This window comes from Microcaecilia unicolor, chromosome 13 (genome assembly GCF_901765095.1).
Source record: "Microcaecilia unicolor chromosome 13, aMicUni1.1, whole genome shotgun sequence".
Classification (NCBI taxonomy): domain Eukaryota; kingdom Metazoa; phylum Chordata; class Amphibia; order Gymnophiona; family Siphonopidae; genus Microcaecilia; species Microcaecilia unicolor.
Window position 1 is genome coordinate 55,163,315 of NC_044043.1, and position 19,606 is coordinate 55,182,920.

Sequence of the window (19,606 nt, forward strand, 5' to 3'; positions counted from 1 at the left end):
GATCTTTCTCCTCCTCCAACTAAACATTCATTGCCTTAGAGCAGGGGTGTGGGAGGAGGTCAAACAGAGTGTGGAGTATGGTCTTGAAATCTGAAACAATTTATTGAAACTTTCTAGACAGAGTGAAGGCAGTTATTTAACTGTTCACTACTGCAATTTTAGTGACTCGTTAGCACTTTTAGCAGCTAATAGTTAATGACAGATATAGCTGTCGGTAGTGGGACACGTGATTTAGGAAGAGGGGTGTGAGGGTTTCATTGATTAGTTAGAGGTGTTCAGAAACCAAAAATGGTTAAGACCCCCTACCTTAGAGGGACATTGCTTACTTTAAGCTTATCACTGAATGGTGAAAGAGGTACCCTTTCCTCCATCACAAAAAGTTGAGTCCAGAGTAGATACGATTAATTTTTTAAAAGGCCAGGTATCTGTAAAGGCTACATATGCAATTCCAGTTCATGACCTACTCCATGAGCAGCAGATTCATATGTGGCCAGTGCCACTTGTATGCAGTCAGTATGTAAATAGTTAAACCTTGACTATAAATTAAGCCATCTCAGGCTTCAACACCATTTTCATATTTATTTATTTATGTTGACACTTATACCCCATATTGTCCCAAACATACTCGAGTTCAATGTGGCTAACGGTAAATAAACAACAGACAAAGTTTACAAAGCCATAAACAAAATATCAAACATGGATCATTGATGGCCAGTTACAATCTAAGATACTACATTAATGGATAGAAACCTTTCAAAGAGGAGAGTTTTCAGTCTTTTGCGAAATACCAAGTAATCAGGCTAACCCTTGATTGCCATTGGCAGTGAATTCCACCACTTAAGCGCCCTGGTATCTAAAGTCAGCAGAGTGAACTGACTTATAACACATTCTCTTGCAATCTGGAAGGCGTTTGACAAAGTGCCTCATGAAAGACTCCTGAGGAAACTGGAGAGTCATGGGATCGGAGGTAGGGTATTACTATGGATTAAGAGCTGGTTGAAAGATAGGACGCAAAGAGTAGGGTTGAATGGTCAGTATTCTCAGTGGAGAAGGGTAGTTAGTGGGGTCCCGCAGGGGTCTGTGTTGGGACCGCTGCTTTTTAACATATTTATAAATGACCTAGAGATGGGAATAACTAGTGAGGTAATTCAATTCGCAGATGACACAAAATTATTCAGGGTCGTCAAGTCACAGGAGGAGTGTGAAAGATTACAAGAGGACCTCGCGAGACTTGGGGATTGGGCGTGCAAGTGGCAGATGAAGTTCAGTGTTGACAAGTGCAAAGTGATGCATGTGGGTAAGAGGAACCCAAATTACAGCTATGTCATGCAAGGTTCCGTGTTAGGAGTTACGGACCTAGAAAGGGATCTGGGAGCAATCGTTGATTAGACGTTAAAAATATCTGCCCAGTGTGCTGCGGCAGCAAAGAAAGCACACAGAATGTTGAGTATTATTAGGAAAGGGATGGAAAACAAACACGAGGACGTTATAATGCTGTTGTATCGCTCCATGGTGCAACCGCACCTCGAGTATTGTATCCAATTCTGGTCGCCGCATCTCAAAAAAGATACAAAGGAATTAGAAAAGGTGCAGAGAAGGGCGACGAAAATGATAAAGGGAATGGAACGACTTCCCTATGAGGAAAGGCTGAGAAGGTTAGGGCTCTTCAGCTTGGAGAAAAGGCGGCTGAGGGGTGATATGATAGAAGTCTACAAGATAGTGAGCGGAGTAGAGCGGACAGATGTGAAGTGATTGTTCACACTTTCAAACAAAAACAAAACCAGGGGACACAAGATGAAGCTAGAATATGGTAGATTTAAAACAAATAGGAGAAAGTTTTTCTTTACTCAGAGTGTAGTTAGACTCTGGAACTCGTTGCCGGAGAATGTAGTGACAGCAGCTGGCCTTAGGAATTCCTGAGGGAAAAGTCCATTGAATATTATTAATTTTTTTTTTTTTTTTTTTTTTTTTTTGGGGGGGGGGGTTACCGGGTTTTTGAAGCCTGGATTGGCCGCTGTCGGAGACAGGATACTGGGCTTGATGGACCCTTGTTCTTTCCCAGTATGGCGGTACTTATGTATTTAAGTCTAAGGTAGTCTCTAGAAACGGAGGTTATATTGCGCAGGAGAATAGTTATTAAGGGCTGCATATAATCCGGTGTCATGCCATATATTATTTGAAAGACAAAAACACATCATTTTAAAATAATCCTGGCTTTAATGGGCAACCAGTGCAGCTTACATAATAATTGAGTGGCTCTATCAAAACACAATAACTTGAGGACAAGCCTAGCTGCAGTATTTTGGGCAGTTTGCAGCCTTTTTAGGACACCTTCCTTACATCCAACATAGATGGAATTGCAGTAATCAAAGTGAGTTAAAAGCAAGGATTGAACTAGCAGTCTAAAGATGTCAGGTGAGAAATATGATCTGATTCTCCTCAGCTTCCAAAAAGACCTGAAGGATTTTTTGTACTATTGAGGAAACAAGGCTCAAATGTGAGGTGACTGTCAATTAATACACCCAGCACCCTAAGTGTAGAGTCTAGGGGCGTAGAACACATCAGTAGTAAAATTATTATATGCAGTACGGTCAAAGGGGTTGGTTACCACAAGAAATTTAGTCTTATCTCTATTTAACTTAAACTTAAATTTGGAAGCCCAGGATTCCAACAAATCCAGACCAAGCCTAATCTTAGGGACAATTTCTGGAAGACCAATCTTGAAAGGGATATAGGCTGTAACATTGTCCACGTAAATAAAAGTACAGAACCTTGCTGCCTCTGGCCTTTCACCTAATAACATTGAATAAGATTGGAAGAAGCGATGAGCCCTGTGGCACCCCACAGTCAGGAGACCAGAAAGGTGAGAGAACCTGACAACTTCACCTGATACGATCTAGATTTTAGGAAGCCGTGGAACCATTGGTGGATCTTCCCACATAATCCAACAAGCCTAAAAGCAACTGATGATCAGCAATGTCAAAGGCACTTGACATATTGAATTGCATCACTAAAAGCCTAGTCAGACTGCTTTCCTAAAATCAGATATTAAAGTGGTCAAGACCGTTTCAATACTATAACAAGGCCTAAAGCCTGACTGGGATTTATGCAAGAGGGAGAAAGAGGAAAGGTGATTCATAAGCTGAGTACCAGCTATTCCCTCCATTACCTTAGTCAACAATGGGATAGAAGCGACAGGTCTGTAATTATATCTGTTATGGTTAAACCAGTTATTAAAAATCAAAGCTGCCTAATTCTATTGAGGAGAGTCTGGCAGATAAAACTAGTTATTTTAATAGAATGGAACAGTGGGCATCAAGTGATAAGTTGAAGTTAAACACTTGTAAAACAAAGATTTTGTCTTACCCCGCAGCTAAAAAAAACCTTTGAGCTCGTTACTAATTATCTCAGGTACCATTTTTGTTTTAGAATCTTCTTTGAGGGTGCTTGGAATAATTTTAGTTAAGTCATTTAAATATGAAAATATCAAGCAGCTGATTAGGAGAGTCTTTCAAGTTGAGTCAATGACAGCGTATAAAAAATATGGTAGATCAGGATCGTTTTCAGTTGGTTGTTCAAGCGTTGGTGTTGTCTCGACTATTGTAACTCTAAATGGATTGTTCAAAGACATCTTTGAGGCGTCTGCAGGTTTTACAAACTACAGAAGCAAAACTGAATTTTGGAAAATGATGGTCAGATTTTGCTTCACCGTTGTTGAAAAACTTGCATTGGCTTCCTTTGGAAGCTTGATGTTTAAATTATGTGGCATTGCAGGGCAAGATGGCTGACAAAATGGAGGCTTGTTAACATAGTTCCTTTAGTGTCTGGATTTTGGAACGGTTTTCTGTGGGAATAGCAATGGTGAAGTGCAAGGTGCATATGTTTCCATCTGCAGACTCATCTGTGCTAAACCTGGTACAACAGACGCTGACGGGTTTTGAGACTTCGGTACTGTATTTACCTGCAAGCAGGCGCTGGGCAGTGGAAAGCTCTTTTCTGCAGTGTTAGACACCACACTGAGTCCAGGATCGTCAAAGACTCCTCCCAGACCTGGTAGTATGGGCGTCTCAGTGTTGCAAAGGAATGCTGCCGAAATCGGAAGTGCAGCCGCAGTGAACCCGCTTGATGGTGCAGCAGGAGCTGGCATGTCCTCTCCTCTCAGGCAATTCCTCTGGAGGTGGCAGTGGCTGCTGATGGAGGTGATCCAGAAGTTCAGCTGAGAAAGAAGTTTGGACAACTTGCATGCTTAAGATAGACTTGAGAGAGGTACTGGCTGCCATCGAATCTTTGGAAAGTACAATGTTGCATAAGTTTGATATAGTTTTTGGAAAGTCCTGACTCTCTCCCAACACAGATATATACCCATGAAGAGGTTGTTAAACAAGAGGAGAGGATTTCAAATTTAGGGCCTCTTTTACAAAGTCATGCTGCAGATTGTCGGTGCGGCAAATAAGTGGAAGCTATTCAGTTCCGATAGGCTTCCTCTCATTTACCGCGTGGGAATCGTTAGTGCAACTTTATAAAAGAAGCCCTTAGAGCGATCTACTCAGGAATTGAAGTCTGTCCAGGCTGGTTTAGTGAAAGACAATCTTGTGTCTCAAAAAAAATGAAGGCATTGGAGAATTATGAGAGATACCTGAATTTGAGATTTTTAAACTTTCATGTATTTCCTGATTTGTCCAGGGCCAGTAATCAGCCTTTATGGCTCTTAAACCTCATGTTTTGGCCTTGGGAGCTACTTATTTCTTACAGTTTCCTTGTAAATGTGTGGTAAAATTGGGGATTAAGGTTTATTCCTTTGTTGACCCAGGACATTTAAGTAATTTTGTGGTGGCTAGGAAACTGCCAGTTCCGATTGTAGCATCCTCTCCCATAGTGAATGTGGTGGACACAGAATAGTTAGTCTTCTATGTATACGTTAATGCAACTGGAAGAATGTTCCTGTTAATTTTCCTAATATATTAGAATAGGTTCTTTCTTCTCTTTTCCATTTTCCCTTGCTTCTCTCTCCTTTTTCTTTTCCTTTTATTGAGGTTGTATATGCTGTCTGAGTCTGTATTTGTATTTCCCTTCCGTTTTGATTGATTGATTATTTTCTTGGAATATATGGCATTTTTTGTTAAGTGTTCTACTTGAGATGTAATATAAACTTGTTACAATTAAAAATAAATTATGTACTTTGGTTCATAGGACATTGTATAGTAACACTCCTGAATATCTGGTAACTTTGTTGGCAGTTCGTTTGAGTGATTGTGCCCATCGGTTGAAAATCCGAAGTTTATTACAATTTCCAACATTAAAGAATGTAACTCTATTAGATTGTAAGCTCTTTGAGCAGGGACTGTCTGTCTTCTATGTTTGTGCAGCGCTGCGTAAGCCTTGTAGCGCTATAAAAATGCTAAATAGTAGTAGTGAAATATAAATCTACTCATGTAATGGGCTTTGTTTACACATCAGCTCAGTGTTGGAATTTGCTGTCTATGGAGTTGCAACTAACATCTGATTATCTAAAATTTCAAAAAATGTTAAAAACATCTATTTTCTATATATTTGGGGTAGATTTGATTTATTATTTAGACATCAAATGCACCGATGATTGTTATTCCGAAGAATAAACTGATTTTATTATTCACATTGTTATTAGATAAATACATGTCAGCCACTTTGAGTCTGCTTAATGTGGAAAAAAGTGGGGTATAAATGTTCATAAATAAATAAACAAAGACATAGAACACTGTGATATAAGTGAAAAAGAGGAAAAAGGACCCAGAAGCATCAGATGTCCATCAGTGGCAAAGCTATTAGATCTCCTATAGCCCAAAGCTATTCCAAACCCTTTAGCCTACTGCATGTAATCAATCATTTGCCCTCATCAACTTTTTAGTTAAACAGCTATCAAAAAGACATTTAAATTCAAAAATGGAGTGTGAGCGCAAAACTTAAACTGCGCAAAAACCTCTAAAATCACTGCACTAAGGCATTTAACACAGATCCTTACTGAAATTACAGCAAAATTGCAATAAGAAAATGAAAAGAAAATAAGCGACTATTTATCCTGCATTTGCAGGCTCAGTGCTGGTCAAGGAGTTCTAACACCTGACGCTGACGCTCATGTAAAATACAGCATTTCGATCAAAAGACCTGCTTCTGGGGACTATAAACAGTTGCTTGAACTGAAAAACAAAGGAAGAAAATTATAAAAAGAAATATCACAGAAAAAAACCAAATGATATCAAAGAACTTACTGAAAGTTATATCGGTAGCAAACTTCATCCAAAATAACTGGCTCAAGGGAAAGGAATGATCGAATTACTAAGTTTAAAGGATCCCACAGACAATGTGGTGATGTGTGCACTGAAAAAAAAAAGATCTGAATAATAATAATGAAAAAAAAAAGAAGAAAATCAAAAATCCATTCTGTAGAGCAAAGAAAATTGAAAAAAAATGTATAATCAAATATCTGTAGTCTGATTCAAAACTTTTGGGTGTAACTGTATCCAGGAAATGGATCCACCATCATTCTTTCATACATATAGCCGCATCTACATCGCCTCCTTGTGGTATCTCTTATATCACAGTGTTCTTTGTTCCCTTTGGGTATATAGCAATGTTTGAGGAGCAAGATGTTGTGGATTGTTAATGTTTTCCCTTTTTTCTGTGCTAGTTAACAAACAAGCTCATTTTCAAAGCACTTAGCCTCCCAAAGTTCCATAGAAACCTATGGAACTTAGCCTCCCAAAGTGCTTTGAAAATATGCCTCAAAGACGTAGCAGACTTGTTAAAGGTGGCAGTGTCAGCTCCTGAAATCTCATAACTTGTAGCTCAGCACATTAACGTTGATAACCCGCTGTCTCCATAGTTTAGTGATAATCTCAGCAGTTCTGATGTGCCAGAAGGGCTTTTTTGTTGTTGTTGTTGTCATAGCAAGTGCCAAGATGGCTTGAAGGATGAAGCAGGTACCTGGCTATGTCAGGCTTGACCAGGGTGAAAACAAAAGATCAGTTGTTTTGACAGGGTGATTGTAAATAGGATCTATGTAATTTATTTATAATTAGAAGAAACTTGTTTTTTAATTACAGGTTCTTTATCAAGCTTACAGAGGTGTATCAAGGAAACAATTGCTGTGGTGCATGAACTTTGATGTTAACCTAAGATTTTGTCTCTTCCAAGCTTCAGGTGTTTTCTGTGTTTTTTACAATCCTGCTAAACCACACACGTTCTCTGTATTATGTAGCTATAAAAAATCTACGAGAAGGAACTAGGAGTCCAAGGACAGCTCCTGAAATGAGCTTGAAAAGGACTTATGATGCCATGGAAGGAAATCTTAAGCGAGGGATTTCTGTAAGGGAGACTCCTGTGTCTGCACCCATGGAAGGTAAGAGAGCACATGAAAGGCTTGTGTGCACAAAACTCGGGGGTCATTCGCATTCAACACTACTTGCTATCTTAATACTTTGCTGGTAGGTCCTGCACACGATGAATGTTACTAAACAAATGTCTTGAGCACTGAGTAACTTCAGGTTGCTTTATTGAAGCTTTTAAGCCTCAAATCTCCAATGTTATTAAAACATGTTTCAACAAACATAAATCTATTCAGTGCAACATCCTTTTTGAGAAATCTGCCCTTCGCATACTTACCCATTCATTTGTCATAACACATCTGGATTACTGTAATCCCTTACTACATGATTTAGATTGTAAGCTCTCTTGAGCAGGGACTGTCTCTTCTTCATGTTCAATTGTGAAGCGCTGCGTACGACTGGTAGCGTTATAGAAATGATTTGTAGTAGTAGTAGTACATGGCTCCTGAATCAGGTATTCGTTGCCTTCAAATTGTTCAAAATTCAGCAGTGAAACTAATTACAGGATCCAAAAAATAAAACTATGTCACCCCCAAACTATGAAAGGAACACTGATTACCAATTTCTCACAGGATCACCTTCAAATAGTTTGTTCCTTAGCATCAGCAACTGATGAATCTAGGGACTTGTGGGTTGTGACCATCTACTAGCAGGTGGAGACAGAGCACTGAACTGTCTTAGGACAGTATGCTCCTTGGTCAGTCAGTATTCCTTATCTCATATATTTATTGATGTTATTTCATTTTAATGATTTTAGATTCAATTGTGAGTTTCTAGCCACTGCTTGCGCTGAGCCAGCCTCTATGCCTTACCTTGCCGGAGCACATATCAAACCGTTTATGCTATCAGAGAGAAAAGAGTTCAAATACTACATTAAAAAAAAACGGTGTTTGGGGTTTAAGACAGAATGAATGGTTGACCAAATGTTTTGTTAAAACTGTCTTACCACATGGCAAAGGACAGCATGTGCTTATGGAAGAAGTTTTTAACTATTCGGAGACAGATGAAGTCATTTGCAAAATTTGCTTGAAAGCAGAACTCTCATACCGATTCAGTCACAAAGCTAAAAAATCAATCCAAAGGTTTGTTGAAAAAATTCTTAACAGAATCTAACAAACACGTGAAGACGGAAAACAAGACAAACATCATAATTGAGAAATAAATAGGAATGGAGTTTAACAGATATAGGAAGTTTGTTCTATTTCAAAGCAATATTATACCCAAAAGATCTATTGAAAACTTTCTTAAAATGTACACCTTTTGAAGCTTGGGAAAGGAAATAGATGATGATAGATGATTTGAGATCTTGTCCTAGGATCTGGCACTATATTTAATTCTGTTAAAATAATTTTTGGTCAGATACCCATCAATTTATATGCAAAACTTGCCACCTTTAAACGTTGGTTATACCACAGTAAAGCGGTATATCAGATGCTTCCACCTTACCTTTACTCTCGCTTCAAAAGGAAGCCAGTGTAGTTTCATCAGAAATGGAGTAGCTCTTTCATATTTCCCAAAGCCATAAATCAGTTTAGCAGCAATATTTTCTATGAGTTGAATTTTTCTCATTAATTTGGTCGGGATACCGATGTATAATGAGTTGCAATAATCTAATTGTGATGTTATTAAATATTGCATTAAAAGAGCAAAATGGTCCACTCTACTATTTTTGTGTGATAACATATGAGAAAACTCTCAACTGTTACCTATAATTCGAACAACCCAGGAATGCCTGCCTTTAAGCACACCTGGGTCTCTGACAGCATAACGTTTTACTATCAAAAGGCCAGTATGCCACTTTTGCAAAAATAAATTGTACCTCATTGTCTTACAACAAGGCAGTCAGTCTGCCAAATCCAATATGAAAAGTAAAACAATTACGCAGACCTTGTAAAAAAAACAATGTCTTTATTAGTAGATTAAAAGCGGCCAGGAATTTTATGTTGAATGCCTCATTGTTTTACTTTCCCCATTGTCTTACCTCGACAGTAGCAACTATTTCAAATCTGTGCATAGTTTCTCTAAACTGTAGAGTCTTTAGTCCCCATATCCAGGAGTTCGCCCATGTCAAGAGCAAACGATGGTGTGCTACTCGGCTCTGCTGTCCTATGTAGCCATAATATGTGTTGTAAGGAATTCTGTTTGTAATCTATACTCTTTGATAGACATATACTAATGTAACATCTACTTGAGCATTCAACCTGTTTGTGACCAAATTCAAATTTTTCCAGACCTAAAAATAGTTTGTATCAGATATTTATAGTAGTCATATCTTTGCAGTTCCTTCTGTAGGACTCAAATCATTTTCCTGTGTTGATACATATTCTTCCACAGACTTGGTCTTTGTCACAGCAGTCCTATGTAATCTCATTGCTCATTAGAACTCATAATCCTATATAATAAAACGCACCTCCAACATTCTGAAGCTGACTGCATGGCTGAGGCATTCCTGCTCTCTGTATCCATCTCCTGAATTGACATCACGTACTTCCGGTTTTGTCACAAGCAGAAGTGACCAACCACATGAGGTTTCTCGGCTTCAGAATGTTGGAGGTGCATTCTATTAAATAGGATTGGTCAGTTCCTTGAAGCACAGCCAGAGCTCAGCGTCCTGCACAGTAATGCTCAGGCACCAGAGAGAGGGGGGGGGGAGGCCTGACACCAGAGAAGGGGGGAGGTATCTCTGTCACACACACACTCTCTCTCTCTCTCACAGTCAATGTCTTTCTCACTCTCACACACTGTCTCTCACACACTTTGTCTCACACTGTATCACATTCACTCTCTATGTGTCACACAGTCACTGACACACTCTCTTGGTCTCATACACTCAGTCTCAGAGAGTCTGTGTGTCACACACACTCTCGCACATACTGTATCTGTGTGAAACACACTCTGTCTCTCTCACACTGTGTCTCACATACACACTTGCACACACTCTCATTCTCACACACACACTCTGTCTCTCTCACACTGTGTCTCACATACACACTTGCACACACTCTCATTCTCACACACACACTCTCTCTCTCACAGACACACTCGCACCCAGACTCACTCTCTCTCTCTCTCGCACACACACATTCGCACATTCACTCTTTCACACACAGTCACTCTCTCAAACATACACACTCCGAGGAAAACCTTGCTAGCGCCCGTTTCATTTGTGTCAGAAACGGGCCTTTTTTACTAGTTTACTAATAAATTCTCCAATCCGTGCCATGTCTCCAGACCAACTTTGCTTTATAAAACATCTATTTATATATTATAGGCAGTTTATAGTAAACTTATATATCATGTGTATATCAAACACAAAAAAAACACACAAACTGACAGACAAACACGAAGTTAAAATATCAATACTAACCCTATCACCCTCTTAATAATGTTTTTTTGGGGGGGCTCATATTTTCATCTGAATCTTTCCTCTAACTTCATGCTATAATCCCTTGTCCTTGAAATTCTGTTTATGTTATCAGTTAAGTATGTTCTTGTCTTCCTGACACTTGTAATTTGTTTTGGTTATTTCAGGGTTAATATGCCGTGCACTGCCTAGAGGGAGCCCTCATGCTGAAACAAAAGAGAGACCCATTCTAACTGGTTCCATAATGCAAGGTGAATACTTCAAGGACTCTGCCTCAAGAAATAAACCATGAGACCCCTGAGAGCAAATATATTACTGAAATTAATAAGGCCTATTACTGCACTAGCCATTGCCCCAATTAACAGTTGTATAATGACATGGATTTTTAGTTTATTGTAGGTGCAGTTCTCTTCCATACTCAGTGGTCTGTTCTTTACCTATAAATTGAGTCTTTATTGGAAGATTTTTCTCTATAAATCCCTTCACTACTTGGCTCTACCTCATACAGACCAAGCTTGGTAGGCTTTGTTGGATTAGTGAAGAAAATCATCCTTCAAAATGTCATGAAAAATAATAAATACTGCTGGTAATTTATGAATTATATCAAAATACAGTTCCACAGATACTTAGCTTGACTGAAAAGGCATCTTGTCCCCATACCGGATTGTCACAGCCACCACTGCTTCGGTGCAAAAGAGAGCTTTCTTCCAGAGCTGCGATACATAAATATTTTCCAGCTGTTCCAGAACCCTGACAAGGGCCACTTGTTTTGACAATCTGGTATGGGGACAGGATGCCTCTTCAGTTAAGCTAAGTATCTGTGGAACTGCATTTTGGTATAATTTGTGAACTACCAGCACTATTTATTAGAACTAATTGGGTTTTGATTTGGAAAATTTTGTTTTTTGATGACTAAAACAGACTGTGTGGATCCTGGCTATTTTTCTCCGGTTTTTTTGTTTGGTGTTTTTTGGTGAGCAACTTTTTTTTCCCTCTCTGTTTTGGGAGCTGTTTGGTTGCTGTTTTGATAATTTCTGGGAATTCCTTTGGGAAAACTGACATATTTGGTCATACCGATGCTCTCTCTGAGCTTTGAGGCCTTGTTTATTTAAATGTTGAGATGTTTGTAGCCCCCCATAGTCTGTGTTAGCCATTTTGTTCGCAAACTTCATGTTTCATGCTTTTTGAGTAAATATTGTTAAACACAAAGCTCAATTCCCTTTTCCCTCCCCTCTCTAGGCACTCCAAGAACTACTACTGAGAGCTTTGAAGAAGGCCTGAAGTATGCCAAACAGATTAAGCGTGAGAGCCCACCCATAAGAACATTTGAAGGTGCCATTACCAAAGGGAAACCATATGATGGCGTCACCACCATTAAAGAAATGGGCCGCTCCGTACATGAGATACCACGGCAGGATCTGTTGGGTCAGGAGAGTCGCAAGACTCCCGAAATGGTGCAGACAGGCAGGCCAATCATAGAAGGATCCATTTCTCAGGTGAGTGCAAATGTGAGCTGGACTTGCACTCCTTGTGATCAATGAACTAGCAAAACGTCATCACTGGTTTTAAATGGTATTATTATTATTAGCATTTGTATAGCGCTACCAGACGCACGCAGCGCTGAACACCTGATACAAAGAGACAGTCCTGCTCAAAAGAGCTTACAATCTAAGTAATACAGACAAACAATGGTAGATGGAGATGTATGAGAGAAAATAAATAGTTAATTTAGAAAATACATTCTGCTAGTGCTTAATTGTTTGTAATCAGAAATCATCCTTTTCTCCGCAGGCAAACAGGAGATGCAGCCATATTATATGGTGACATCATCTTAGATCCAGTGTTCAGAGCTCTCCTTAAGCTCAGCGAAGCTTCTCTTGAGCATGATCAAAAAAGATTTCTTTGAGTTTGAGGAGGACTCTGGATGTATTGGATATTGTCATCATATAGTGTGGCTGTATTCTGCTGCTGTCTGGGAGACCCCTCCCCCCCCCCTTACAAGTAAGCAATGCTGCTTGCTCTAAAAATACTCAGCAGTGTTTTCGCCAAACCAAACATTTCAACTGTGTCCTTTGTTGTCTTCAAGATGGTGGTGGCGTGTTTTAAAGCTTATTTTAAAAAACTGCTGATTTCAAAAATCCACCAGTCAGGATTGTGGAATCAGATTAGTGTGAACTGTTCAAGTTACACATTCAGTCCTTTCGGGGCTAATGTTTGAAGAGTGTAAATCCAAAATTGTTCTCTCTAATTTAACACTCTTTCCAAATGAACTCCCTCCCACCCTACTTGGATAACCTCTATCACTTGCTATCGTGTATGTCTTGCCAATGATGGTGACAATCATGCCAATGTGTGCTGTTAAAGGTGCTTTCAAGTTCTCCGTAACAATATGGAACTTGTGTTCATTTAATCTCACTTTTATGGGATGACTGATGTGACCAACATAAATTTGTTGAGCATTCAATCAAGTAAACGACATTCATACTGTTGCAAGATGTATTGTTTCTAGATTTAAATAGATGGCCTGTTACTGGAGCCTTCCAAGTGGATATGTTATAGTTTAAGAACACCACTGTCATCTTCCAAATTCCTCATGAGATGCCTCAGTGGGCGCAGATGGATTTTCAAAGTTACATTGACTTGACAATAATTCACAAATGGTTTTACTCCTCTTGTATGCAATAACTGGAAACTCATCAAAATACAAGTATAACTGCAACACATGCCAGTGTGTTCATAAAGATGAAACTATCTGATTGGTCATAGTAGAAAATGGTAAGACACATGTTAATCGTTCCTGTGAATTAGATCTTTTATCCTGTAACAGCAGTTGTCATTGCGCAAAGCGTGCTCAAATAAGCTTGTTTCAATGGGTTTTTTAAAAAATCCTCTTTCTTAAAAATGTCTGGTCAACACTAGAGCTTGTTTGTTAAAATCGTCCAAAGTGGTACAAATACGTCCAAGTCACAAAAATTGGCTGATAGGCAAATTAAATTTTAATTTATAAGGGTGATGACTTGTGAATTGAAGAAGGTTGTTCCTCTCAACTGATTTCCTATAAAGCATGGTGTATAATTTCTGTTGTTTAATCACCCATACATCCAAAAATTAAATTTTGTTTGAATTATAGTTCAGTGTGAATTTCAGATTGGGATCCAAAGAATTAATCCATTGTTTAAAAGCTGACAAAGTGTGTTCAGCTCCCTTCCAAATAAAAAAGATGTAATATAAAAAACATTTCCATAATAAAATGGATCTAAAATGAGGAGAGTCATAAAGTTCTGATTGCTCAAATTTGACCATATATAGGGCTGCCACAGATGGAGCCAGCGTGGCACCCATTGCTACATCTTTTATTTGCTAGTGAAGCCCACCACACCAAAAATAATTCTCCTTGATGACCAAGATGGCCAAGGCCATCAGAAAAGATGTAGATATTCTTATTGACTGTGGTTGTCCTTCTAAATTGGCACGGATAACATCTAAAACTCCTTGTTGTGGAATCTCCATATACAAAGCTGTCACATCTAATGTGGCTAACCAAGCATCCTCTGGTAAATCTGACAGGGGCTACAAATGTTCAAAAAATGTGTACTGTCTTTTAAATAAGAAAGAATCTTAGGCATGCCTGGTCTCAAAAATGTGTCTAAAAAGATTAGACAAAGGTTCTAACACCGAGTCACGAGTTGACCCAATGGGACTCCCTGGTGGTTGATCTATATTGTTATGTATCTTGGGAACAAAGTACAGTTTGGGAGACGGAGTTCCATCAAAATAAATGCTTCCTTCCTCCACGACCCTCCAGACCGGTCAAGACGCATGGGTTATGTCCTCCTACCAGCAGAGGGAGACTGAGAAACACTGAGCTTTTGAATACTGTATATATAACCTGTGCAGTACATCCACTAGCCAGTATTTTCTCAGTCTCAGCAGAGGTAGAGGGACAGCCTGTGCAGTCTTCAATAGTCCGGTGAGGTAGCTGGATTATACGGTCAGGAAATTTATTATCTGGTTGACAAATTTAAGGTGTTTTCTATAGTCCCTGTACGTGGTTGAAAAAAAAAAAAAAAAAGTGCTTCGGGGCCCTGGGTCCGGTGGGGCCCAGTTTTTCCCCCCTGGGGTGTTACACCTGTGTGCAGGTCCCTCCCCCTGTGCTGCTCTCTGTGGAGACGCTGGCAGCTTTGTGCCTCGGCTGCTTTTCTTATATTGTAGCCTTGAGAGCCCTCACTCCTCAGCTGCCAAAAAGAAATTTGGGTGCTGTCTCTTTAAGAGAGCTGAAGTGTTTCCTTCATAGGAACGGACGGCAGATTCATACTCTGTTCGTTGCGAGTGAGAGCAGTGCTAGTGGCTGTGCTGGGGGAGCGGTGTGTGAGAGAAGTCTTTGGCGCCGTTTTGTGCACAGCGTGTTGGGAGATCGGGGCCATGACAGGCAAACTCCTTCGCTGTCGCGCGTGCTCGCGCCGCGGAGTAGAGGCTCCTGGAGGTCAGTGCCGGTGGTGCGGCGATCTGAAACAAACCTCGTCGGTGGCGACGCCCCCGGTCTTGAGTGCGGAAGTACCAGCGAGTACGGGGGTGTCCGGGCCGGCAGGAGCATCGGCAGGGCCGGCTCCAGCGAGTGTAGTTTTGGCGGGAACGTCCGCCATTTTGGATTCCGCGCGTCCTGCGGAATCAGCTGGTTTTGTGCCTGCGGCTGCCGTTTCGATACAGAAGGGAGTGCCTGAGGGTACAGGCGGCGCTGGTTTTCCGCCGGAATTTGTTTGGTCTCTCTATCAAGCCTGGAAAGCGGGACCCGCTCCTTTGGGGGAGGGGCCTAGTTCGGCAGTGCCAAAAAGGCCTCGGTTTGAGTGGGACGAAGAGGAGTGTTTCTCTTCTATCGGTTCTGAAGGTGTTTTTAGTGATGTAGGGGACCCTGAGGGATTTGAGGGTTCTCAGGATCCGGAGGTAGTGGTTCCTGGGGAGGACCCCTCCGTAGTGCGGATTTTCCACAGGGAGGAGCTTGCGGAACTTATTGAGCAGGTCTCTTCAACTCTTAAATTTGAGCAGCCAGAGGCGTCTTCGGGGGAGGCGAGACAGGTGGATCCCCTGGTTAAGGGGATTCAGCGGCAGGCTAGGTCTTTTCCTATGAATAAAGACATCCGGGATATGGTGTTTCAAGAGTGGCACTCGCCGGATTCTCCCTGTAAAGTGTCTAAAGCAATGTCTAGACTGTATCCGCTTCCACAGGAAGATAGAGATTCCTTTAAGGCTCCCACAGTAGATGCGGTGGTGACAGCAGTTACTAAGGCCACGGCGATTCCGGTAGACGGAGGGACTGCTCTCCGGGACCCCCAGGATAGGAGGCTAGAGGCCTTTCTCAAGCGGAGTTTCGATTTGTCGGCCCTGGCCCTGCAGGCCTCGGTTTGTGGGGGGCTGGTCGCGAGGGCGTGTTTCCGCTGGGCCGAGAAGCTGCTTGATGATTCGGTGGAGGTTGGGACCTCCGGGGTGCAGGAGTTAGCCAAATTGGAAATGGGATCGTCCTTTTTGTCGGATGCGCTTTATGATTTGCTCCGTGCCTCGGCCAAGAATATGGCTATGCTGGTGGGGGCACGTAGAGCACTGTGGTTGCGAGGTTGGGTCGCAGATGCGGCTTCCAAGGCCAAGCTTTGTTCGCTTCCCTTTAAGGGGTCCATGCTTTTTGGTGAGGATTTGGATAAGTTGGTGCGCGGACTCAGTGATGCTAAGGCCCCTCGTCTTCCGGATTTTCGTCCTAAGACGGCTGCCAGGGGGTCTTCCTTCCGAGGACGGTTTAAGGAGGCGCGCCGGTATAGACCCGGGAGGACTAGTAGCCCTTTTAGAGGTCGGTTCTTTCAGCGCACTCAGTCCTTTCGGGGCAATCGGCGCGGAGGGCGTGATTTCCCCGCAGGAGGACAGGTGTCGGGGCGTACTTCGCAATGAAGGTGTGCGGGCCCAGGCTCTGGTTCGAGTAGGGGCTCGTCTGAGTCTGTTTTACCAGGACTGGGTCCAAATCACCGCGGACCAATGGGTCCTCGAGGTGGTGCGAGACGGTTACGCTCTGGAGTTCGACGGCTCGCCTCCCGAAAGGTTTCTGGAGTCGCCTTGTCATTCGAGGCTCAAGCGGAAAGCGGTACGGGACACTCTGGCTCGTTTAATCAATCTGGGAGCGGTTGTCCCGGTGCCTCCTGCGCAGCGCCGCTTGGGCTGTTATTCAATCTATTTTGTGGTCCCAAAGAAGGAGGATGCGTTTCGGCCTATCCTAGATCTGAAGGCAGTCAATGCAGCTCTCAGAATCCCCTCTTTTCGCATGGAGACATTGAGGTCGGTCATTGTCGCGGTGCAGGAAGGGGAGTTTCTCACGTCTTTGGATTTGACGGAGGCTTATCTGCACATCCCCATTCGGGCCGCTCATCAGCGTTTTCTGCGCTTTGCGGTTTTAGGAAAGCATTTTCAGTTTTGTGCTCTTCCTTTCGGTTTAGCAACGGCACCTCGTACCTTTTCCAAGATCATGGTGGTAGTGGCGGCGGCCTTGCGGAAGCAGGGTATTCTGGTGCACCCGTACCTGGACGATTGGTTGATTCGGGCCAAGTCTCGGTCGGAGAGCGAAGTAGCCACGGTGCGGGTGGTGCAGTTTCTTCAGTCTCTGGGCTGGGTAGTGAACTTCGCCAAGAGTCACCTAGTGCCGTCGCAGTCACTGGAGTATCTGGGGGTGCTTTTCGACACCAGGAACGGTCGAGTCTTTCTGCCGGGCCCTCGGATTCGCAAGTTGCAGGATCAGATTCGTCTGTTCCTGTCGGAGGCGGCCCCGACGGCCCGGGAGTATCTGCAAGTTCTGGGTTTGATGGCGGCCACCATCGAGGTAGTGCCGTGGGCCTGGGCGCACATGCGGCAGTTGCAGTCAGCCCTTCTCAGTCGGTGGTCACCCCTGTCGCAGGGGTTGGACATGCGCCTTCAGCTGTCGGTAAGCCCACGCCTCAGTCTCCGGTGGTGGTTAGACCCGGGAAATCTGGTCAAGGGAATGCCGTTGGAGACGCCACAGTGGGTAGTGCTCGTCACAGACGCCAGTCTTCAGGGCTGGGGAGCTCATTGTCTCGGGCAGGTAGCTCAAGGTCGATGGTCCCAGATAGAGGCTCGGTGGTCCATCAATCGTTTGGAAACTCGGGCCATTCGGTTGGCGCTGTTGGCGTTTCAGAGTGTTCTGTTGCGAAAAGCAGTCCGGGTGTTCTGCGACAACGCCACCGCCGTGGCTTATGTAAACCGTCAGGGGGGCACAAAGAGTCAGGCGGTCGCGGAGGAGGCGGCGCTGTTGTGTCAATGGGCGGAGGTCCATCTTCTAGCGCTCTCCGCGGCACATGTGGCGGGAGTAGACAACGTGGAGGCAGATTATCTAAGCAGGCATGCTCTAGACCCCGGAGAGTGGGCACTTCATCGGTCGGTATTCAATCGCATTGTCTCGGTCTGGGGCTTTCCCGTGATGGATCTCATGGCAACCGCCCACAATACTCAGGTTCAGAGGTTTTTCAGTCGGCGGAGGGATCCTCGGGCGGAGGGCATAGACGCGCTTCTGATGCCTTGGCCGCGGGAGTTGCTGTATGTGTTTCCTCCATGGCCGTTGGTCGGGCGAGTGGTTCAGCGCATTGCTCGGCACCCCGGTCAAGTGATTTTGGTAGCCCCGAATTGGCCGCGTCGGCCGTGGTACGGAGATCTGGTCCGATTGGCAGTAGCGGATCCTCTGCCGTTGGCAGGATCAGTGGTGTTGTGTCAGGGACCGATAATTATGCCACATCAGGATCGGTTCTCGCTTACGGCCTGGCTATTGAGAGGCACAAGTTAAGGAAGAAAGGTTTTTCGTCCAGAGTTATCAATACCATGTTGAGTTCGCGTAGACAGTCCACTTCGTTGGCGTATGTCCGGGTCTGGAGAGTATTTGAGCATTGGTGTGTAGATAGACGAGTTCTGCCCTTTCGGTCGTCGGTAACAGATGTCTTGGAGTTTTTGCAGGATGGTATGGACAGGGGTCTGGCTCTGTCTTCTTTGAAGGTGCAGGTGGCGGCTTTGTCGTGTTTTCGTGGGAAGATACAGGGGAAGTCGTTAGCTTCTAGTCCGGATGTGGTGCGATTTTTGAAGGGCGTTAAGTTACTGCGTCCGCCCCGGCGGCGGATGGTACCTCCGTGGGATTTGAATCTCGTGCTGGAGGCTTTGGTGAGGCCACCGTTTGAGCCCTTGGTTTCTGTTTCGGATAAGGATCTGTCCTTAAAGACGGTGTTCTTGGTGGCTATTACTTCAGCCCGGCGGGTGTCGGAGCTTCAGGCTTTGTCTTGTAGAGAACCCTTTTTGTCCTTTTCCAAGGAGAAGGTGTTGTTGCGTCCGGTACCGTCTTTCGTGCCCAAGGTGGTGTCAGAGTTTCATGTGAATCAAATTATTTCTTTGCCAGTTTTGGGTGATCTTGCGGGGAATGCGGAACAGCTGCGTCTGGCCAAGTTAGATGTGCGAAGAGTCTTGCGCTGTTACATTTCCAGAACTCGGCACTACAGACGGTCGGATCGTTTGTTCGTTCTACATGGTGGTGCTAGAAAGGGCGCGGCAGCTTCCAAAGCTACGATAGCGAGATGGCTGAAGGAGTCAATTGCGTCGGCATATTTGCTGAAGGGTCGCGTGGTGCCTAAGGAATTTTCGGCTCATTCTACCAGGGGTATGGCGACCTCCTGGGCGGAGAGTAGTATGATTCCGCCGTTAGATATTTGTCGGGCGGCGGTTTGGTCATCATTGCATTCGTTTGTCAAACATTACAGGATTGATATACATGCCAAGGAGGAGGCAGACTTTGGGGCTGCAGTGTTGACCTCTGGCCTACGTGGGTCCCGCCCTTAGGATCTTACTGCTTGGG

The 19,606-nt window shown here is 43.3% G+C and overlaps 1 protein-coding gene across 9 annotated transcripts in view; it reads left to right on the forward strand.

The window, feature by feature from the left end:
- Nucleotides 1–19,606, forward strand: part of LOC115482561 (nuclear receptor corepressor 1-like) — a 315,982-nt gene that overhangs the window by 241,813 nt on the left and 54,563 nt on the right. For all 9 annotated transcript variants that reach the window (XM_030222440.1, XM_030222445.1, XM_030222447.1 and 6 more), the window contains exons 29-31: nt 7,235–7,375; nt 10,893–10,976; nt 11,965–12,221. In XM_030222440.1, coding sequence (XP_030078300.1) covers nt 7,235–7,375; nt 10,893–10,976; nt 11,965–12,221 — 482 coding nt within the window. The remainder of the gene's footprint in view (nt 1–7,234; nt 7,376–10,892; nt 10,977–11,964; nt 12,222–19,606) is intronic.